Source organism: Anastrepha ludens, chromosome 2 (genome assembly GCF_028408465.1).
Source record: "Anastrepha ludens isolate Willacy chromosome 2, idAnaLude1.1, whole genome shotgun sequence".
In the NCBI taxonomy this organism is placed as follows: domain Eukaryota; kingdom Metazoa; phylum Arthropoda; class Insecta; order Diptera; family Tephritidae; genus Anastrepha; species Anastrepha ludens.
The window spans coordinates 24,730,947-24,738,416 of record NC_071498.1 but is presented as its reverse complement, the minus strand read 5'-3'; the positions used below and the strand labels follow the sequence as shown (position 1 = coordinate 24,738,416).

At 40.8% G+C, this 7,470-nt stretch overlaps 1 protein-coding gene across 2 annotated transcripts in view; it reads right to left on the bottom strand.

Annotated features, from left to right (window-relative positions):
- Nucleotides 1–799: 799 nt before the first annotated feature.
- LOC128865557 (probable G-protein coupled receptor No18) overlaps nucleotides 800–7,470 on the bottom strand; it is a 74,203-nt gene continuing 67,532 nt past the window's right edge. For both annotated transcript variants that reach the window (XM_054105861.1, XM_054105862.1), the window contains exons 3-6: nucleotides 6,226–6,328; nucleotides 5,973–6,098; nucleotides 5,559–5,742; nucleotides 800–2,157 (exon numbers count right to left, since the gene is read on the bottom strand). In XM_054105861.1, coding sequence (XP_053961836.1) covers nucleotides 1,465–2,157; nucleotides 5,559–5,742; nucleotides 5,973–6,098; nucleotides 6,226–6,328 — 1,106 coding nt within the window. In that variant the 3' untranslated portion in view covers nucleotides 800–1,464. The remainder of the gene's footprint in view (nucleotides 2,158–5,558; nucleotides 5,743–5,972; nucleotides 6,099–6,225; nucleotides 6,329–7,470) is intronic.

Here is a 7,470-nt window from a genome sequence, read left to right as displayed (position 1 = left end):
CTGACGGCAGAATGTTCTCATATTATTGGCGGATAATAATCGTTCAGCATGCGCCGATAACAGACACCGTTCACAGGAACTGCTTGCCCTCGACGATTTTTACAAGAATTTAATCTGCTTCACAATGCACCCCAAACCGTCACTTCGTTACTTTGCGACGTTGAAGTGGCAGTTGTTGCTGTAATAGTGGGTTCTGTCTTATAACCCTCATCTATAACGGCAACTTTGCTTATTTACTCTTCCAATTAAATTCAAATAGGCTACATCGGTCCAAAATCAAATGTTTACCGTACGAAGACGCTCCAACAAAATCTCACAAATTGTAAGGGTTTAGGATCATGCGAACCTGTAATCACGAGCTCAATATTTTCTTTTGTTCTCGATGTCCGGTTGGACCCGGCCGTGAGCTGTTTGTTACGGAATTTGTTACCCGGAGCCTTCGCACCCATGAACGAATCAAATCTTAACTTAGGGCATCACCTTAACGTCGAATATTCTAATGTGAACAAAATCTACGGCGAGCCGTTGCACACGAATCAAGGTAATTTAATTTAGATTTTAAAATCTAATTCTGCCATTAGACACCCTGTATATTTCTTTAAGTAACTGCTTTCCGTTTTTTTCAAATAAAATCAATTATTTCTTGTTTGATGGGATAATTTAATTTAAAACTTAAATTATAATTCTTCCACCAGGCACCCTGTATATGTCTTTAAGTAACCGCTTTCCGTTTTTCAAATAAATTCAATCATTTCTTGCTTGTGGGATTAAAGATACTTTTATTTTGCTTTGGGGCTTTGGTTATAAATACCTACATAAATACTAGAGATAAATATGTTAATTATTATAATATACATTGGCCTCACGCCTTGACAAACAATACATACATATATACTTATACTTTAGGTTATTTATACAAATTTCTGCCTTTGATCGATGTAAATACACAGTATTTATTAAGATTAATTACTTTTAAGGACAATTCACACATATTTTCTTATTATACAGAGTTGAATATTATGGATGCACGAGCAATGCAAGTTCATTCATGAAAATGCTTTCTATATACTTATGAATGTCTATGTATGTATGCGTGCAAATAAATTCATAGGGCAATACTTAAAAATATTAAAATTCGATATTTAAATGCAAAGCAACAAAAATAAAAGGTTGGTACGCCAGATTTATTACTGAGTGCAAAGTCTCTCTTGTAGGCGCAAAGTTTCCAACTCACAGACACTAATATAAAAGCATATTCAAACATCAACACCTGTGTAAGCACATACATACATCCTGCATTTGCAGGTGGAGATTAAGTTATGTTCGATTCATTTCTACGCTAATGACCGCGCAAAGCTTCACTTATGCATGTGTGTGTGTACGAGTGCACATCTGAACTCAGCTACCGATGCGCCTCTTTTTTCCTTTTGTGCTCGTGTGCTACATTTTCAAGGTACACGATGACTACAGCCGCGTTGATGTTGTGGTTGTAGGCGTTCGCGGACGCAGGGTATTGCTACAGAAACGTCGGCAGATGAGTCGCCAGAAAGCCACACGGAAATCGATGCTGTAAAATGCATAAATGAAAGGATTTATAGCGCTGTTGAGCCAACCCAGCCAGGTGAGCACATTTGTTAGGGTCCGGCTGACCTGATGTTGCTCCAGAAACGGCGTACTCAGGTAGTAAATGAAGAATGGCAGCCAACAAGCGATGAAGCCGCCCACCACAATGCTCAATGTCTGTGTAGTTTTGTGCTCCTTTCGCAGCGAAATTATACAGTTGGCCAATGATTTTAGTTGTTGCTGTTGTGGTTGCGAACCGCGCGCCTGGAGTTGTGCTATCGAGCCAGGCGGACATGAACGGGCGTATTGGTGACGCTTGGCATTGGAAGAAAATTTATACATAGTAGCTGGTGGCGATTTCCATGACACTGGTCGTGTCAAATTGCAAATATTGCCTTTGCCACCACCATTCGCTGCCGCTACACTGAGAAGCGGACGACCGTTCTCCACATCTGGCATTACGACTTCGTTCAGCTCATTGACGATGGTTTGATTAGAGAATCTACGCGCGCTGGTGCTGTTCTCGCACGCCAGCTCAAAGAAATGATGTTCCGCATAATTGTTGGAATCGGTGGTTGTGTAGCGTCGATAGCGCTGTCAGAGTAAAGGTAAGAAAAAACATTAATATATAATAAAAAAATATGTTCATATATACAGGGTGACCGGTGGCAGAATTAGGTTTTAAATGTAAAGCTTCTCCCTAACCGATGTGCATACGAGTTGTGAAGGGGCCGCTTTAGCTTAGTTATGCGTGCGGATTATTTAGACACGAGGTCGCAGCGGACAGGTGAACAACCTGCTTTTGCAATCGAAGAGAATTTCAAGACCAATGATTCGTGTGCCACTGATTGCCATAGATTTTGTTCTGGTTGCAATTTTAGACTTTAATTGAAGCGAAGATTTGATTTGGGTGCGAAGGCTTCGAGCAACAAGCGCGATGGAAAACAGCGCACGACCGAAGCCCAGGCGGACGTCGAGAACAAATGAAAATACTGAACTCGTCGCTACAAGAGAAACTTGAAATATCGAAAAGATCTTAGACTTCACTCCTTTATAATTCACATCGCATAATCGCTTAAGTCTAACACTTAAAATTTGCGACATTTTGTTGGAGCGAGACAATGTTGGAGAGGTTTTGTAGAGTTTTCATTTAAATGAAATTAAAGGGTGGTTAAGTTTCAAGGACCGGTGTTTATTTTGAATAAAATACAATTTTTTTAGGAAATTATTTCCATTTCTCTTTATTATGATAATATTGGTATAGCTCAATTACGCATGGAATAAAATATCGGCCAAATGGCCTCGGTGGCAGACCTCTATCCGATGGTTCAAATTTTCGATGACGCTGAAGCATAATTGAGGTTCTATGCCATTAATGCGCCGAATTATCTCATCCTTTAGCTCTTAAATTGTTGCTGGCTTATCGACGTACACCTTTTCTTTCAAATAACCCCAAAGAAAGAAGTCCTACGGTGTCGTTGACGTTTAGGTGTGGTTCACATCCAACATCGGACCTTGAAATTTAACCACCCTTTATAAATAAGCAAAATTTCCGTGATAAGTCATGTTATTGCTCGTCATGCCCGTCCTAACGTGTGGTGCAGAAGCTTGGACGGTAACAATATCCGATGAGATGTGAATTGGAGTGCCTGAGAGAAAAATTTTGCGGAAGAAAGATGATCTGGTGGTAGCAGAAGAAGAGGAAGACCCCCTCCGCGTTGAAAAGATCAGGTGGAGAAAACTTGGCTTCACTTGGTGCTTCCAACTGGCGCTGGTTAGCACGACTGGCGCGTTTTGTTAAACTCGACCAACATCGCGAAAGCGGTTATCGCGCCAATCAAAGGTGTAGAAAGTTCTATAAAGGACAGAACCCACAATAAATCATGAAACATCAAAAGCCACTTTCTAATCCCAAAGTGGCGGAGTGGTTATTTAGTGTGCATCGTCAAGCAGTGAAATAATTGAATTATATTTTTTGAAAATCATCTAGGACAAGCAAAATCAGTGGACTCGGTGTCTTTTATCAGCGCATGCTGAACTATTATTTTCCACCGATAATAAAACAACATTCTCCCACCGTTCACATACACGGTTCTAGCGAGATGGCGCCACGCGTGATTTCTTCCCTAACAAACAAATAGCCGTTATGTTGACTAGCCACTCAGGTCTCTGATCTTTCCCCTCTGAACCTTTTTTCTGGAGGAGCCTCAAAAATAATGTCTCTGAAACAAACCCGGCGACCATTTAAGCACTAAAAGAATGTATAGTTTGCGAGGTTAAGGGAATCCCGACATCACTTCTCCAGCATGGAGCATGGAGGAGAGATTCCAACAGTGTATCCGACGTAATAGTCAACACTTGGAGGAAATTATTGTTTGCATAAGCGCCGATTTTGATACGCACAGTATCAAAGTCAATGATTTCCACTTTCTTCTATCGTTGGCTGTTTGTTTAGCTTGCCTCCAGGCGATATTTTGCTGGATAATTCCCCGTGAAGGCTGCATATCCGGGATCCTTTGCGCCGTTCTCTGCGATTGTAACGTCGTTGGTATTTATTGCGCTGGTTTTCCAAGACTACAGGGTTGCCCATATTCGACGGACCCATCTGGCAACCCTATATCTTTTGACAGAGACGTCAGATCGCTTAATTAAATACCGCGTTGGAAGCGTCAGTCCAAGCAGATTTTTACCATGGAACAGTACACGCCACGCGAGCGCTCCCAAATTGTTGAAATTTACATTCAACAAAAGAAGCCAATCAACAAGAAGAATCGGGAATGTTATCGCGATATGATAACCGCTTTTGTGATGCCAATTATTCGTCGAAAGCGTATGAGGCAGTTCTGGTTTCAACAAGACGGCGCTCCACCTCACACAGCTTGCACCACAATCGATTTTTTGAAGAAATTGTTTCCTCGTCGTTTGATGTCGAAAAATGGTGATTTTGGCTGGCCACCGCGTTCGCCCGATTTAACGCCACCTGACTTCTTCTTGTGGGGATATTTAAAATCAAAGGTTTACATTAATAAGCCAAAGACCATAGAAGAGCTCAAGAGCAACATCCGTGAGGAAATAGCTGCTATTCCAGCCAAAATGTTAGCTAAAACTATGAAAAATGCTGCAAAACGGGCACAATACGCCGTACAGCCTCAAGGAGGGCATTTGAGAGATATCATATTCAAAAAGTGATATCAACAAATCTACTTGAACCAAATAAAATGATTATTATCGTCAGCATCAAAAACTTGTGTTTTTCTTTGATTAAAAAAAAAACACATGGGTCCGTCGAATATGGGCAACCCAGTATGTCCGGTCCAGGTCTACTTTTTCTTATGGATGTGAACGCGAGAAAATAATTAAAAACAATGTTAAATCCGCACTTGTCTTCTTTGTAATAGTTTTTGAAATAAACTTTTGTCTTTGGTGATTATTTTTTAATTTAGCTTTTAAATCCCAATTCTTCTTCCGGACACCCTGTATATTCAAGGTCCGAACAAAATTAATTTCATATGGAGGTAAATAAAAAAGTAGACGGGAAAGCACATTGACCAGGTAATACCAGCAGATCAGCAGAGCAGCTGATTAGATTTTTTCTCTGAATTTGATTTGGTCTCTAAATTGTCAAATTTAGTTATATCCTTTCACATTCTAGGGAACAAAAGTAAACAAAAAATACATTGCGATTCTACGTAACCGGAGCGACCCGGATTTATATCCCATCAAGGACTGTCACTTCAGCAGCATTCCCCGTATATGTGTGGGGGACGTTTATTCTGCTACAAAAACAACAGCAAAATACATTGCTTTTGTTGTTTTAGCTCTACTGCTACTACCAGCTCAATATGCCTTGCTGGACGGGCACGAAAATGCAAAATTTTCGGAATACATTCCATAAGCAAAGTTCTACTGCATTCATTTGTCTTCAATTACAATATTGCAATATTGAAATTAATTATGAGTTGTTTTTTATGCAGACAATTTGTTTATTGGTTTACCTTACTGTGCACGCTGGTGTGGATCATCTTGTCATGCCTCGACGCGATGACGCAGGAGATACGCACATACACGTAAATCATCACAATCATTGGCAGGAAGAAAGAGCCACTGGCGGAATAGATAACGTATCCTTTATTTTGATTGTAACGGCATTCGTCTCGGTCACGTCGCCCTGGCTCATACCTGTGGCGAAATGAAAAAATTATACGAATATCAGAAATTAGTTTTCAATTTGGCTGAAAGGCAGGCGTAATTGGCAATTTCATTGATGCGTTCCCAATCATTTTCCACCGCCACCAAACACAGGTACTACTACACATACATATCGTATGTGTGTGCAATGCCACGCGTGCACTCGTCTACCTAATGAATTTTTACAATATATTCGAGCGCACCAACTGCCAATAACTTACCAGCCGAGCATTGGCGGGCAGGTGATAGCCAATGCCAAAAGCCAGACAATAAGAATCATCAGCAGGGCCAGGCGTTTTGAACGACGCTGGTGTGAGTACTTTAGTGGTTTTGTTACAGCCAGGTACCTGCAAAGAAAGCACAAATTAATTAGAGCCACTGTGGGTGCACTCAGCAAACAAATGTTACGAATTATTGCATTCAGCGACTGAATTGAATTGTGTGTGAATCAAATGTGGAAATGGGCCGACTCACCTGTCTATGCTGATGGCGCAAAGGCTGAGTATGGACGCGGTGCAAAGCAATATGTCGAGGGATATCCAAATGTCACAAAGGATCCAGCCAAGGCGCCAAGAGCCTGAAAAATATAAAAGTGTATTTTATGACGCATTCAACAAGAAAGAAACGACTAAAAGCGATGAATACCGAATGGTGCTAGGATGTATTTAAAAAGTGATAATAAATCGAAGCGATAAGGTTCGAGTGCGTAGAGAATCGAAGTAAACTTACGGACAACTGAAAACTATCTGAAATTTGAATTGGTCGAGCCAAGAAGCACCAAGAGATTTGGTGGCACCTAAAACACTCTGGCTAAAAAGCCCATTGTAGTTAGAGCCTGGAAAGAGGTTAGATAGTAAAGGAGAAAAGGAGAAAAGTATCAGAGAAAGAGTAGAGACAGAGACAGAGATAGTTAGTCCTGTGAGAACTTTCCAGATCCTTTGGTAAATCTGTAAATATCCTCCAGTTTTAGAGAACGAATATTCCTCATTCTCACGACATCGGAACCCAAACTTGTAGAATTGCTCTAGCAAAGGGGGGACACTCACAGAGCAAGTACTTAGTGCTATCTGCCTCTTCCCAGCACGACAGGCACATTGGGTTCTCAATGATTCCAATGGTGGCCATATGCTGACCCCATGCGTTGTATCCTGTAATAATACCGACCATCAACCATCTAATGACTAATTATGTTCTTGTCTCTCGGCTGAAAAATGAAATGGAATGGATTGAAATTGTGGATGGTCGGAAATATATCCAAGCATTCAGGCAGTATTGCCCATTGCACTTAAGCCCAAGAGATAGGACTTAAAATTATGGGCGGTTCCTTTTCCAATAGGGTTATTTTGAAAGGTCAGGCGTTACTACTGTCAAACAAAATACATTATTTTTTTCAGTATTTACTGGCATTTCATCATGTAAAGACTTACGACCAACAACAACGTTTACAAATCGTACAACTGTATTACGAAAATCGACGCTTTGTGAAAAGTGTTCATCGCGCGCTCGATGAGGCCCTTTTTCATTTTAACGGCTATGTCAATAGAAAAAATATTCATATTTGGGCTGAAGAGCAACCCGAAGACATTCAAAAACCAACCAACAGCCATTACATCTACTGAAAATAACCGTTTGATGGGGTCGATGGGCTGAGGGAATCATCGGCCCATATTTCTTCAAAGAGGTGAATTGAAACAGTGAATGGCAAACGCTATCGCGCCA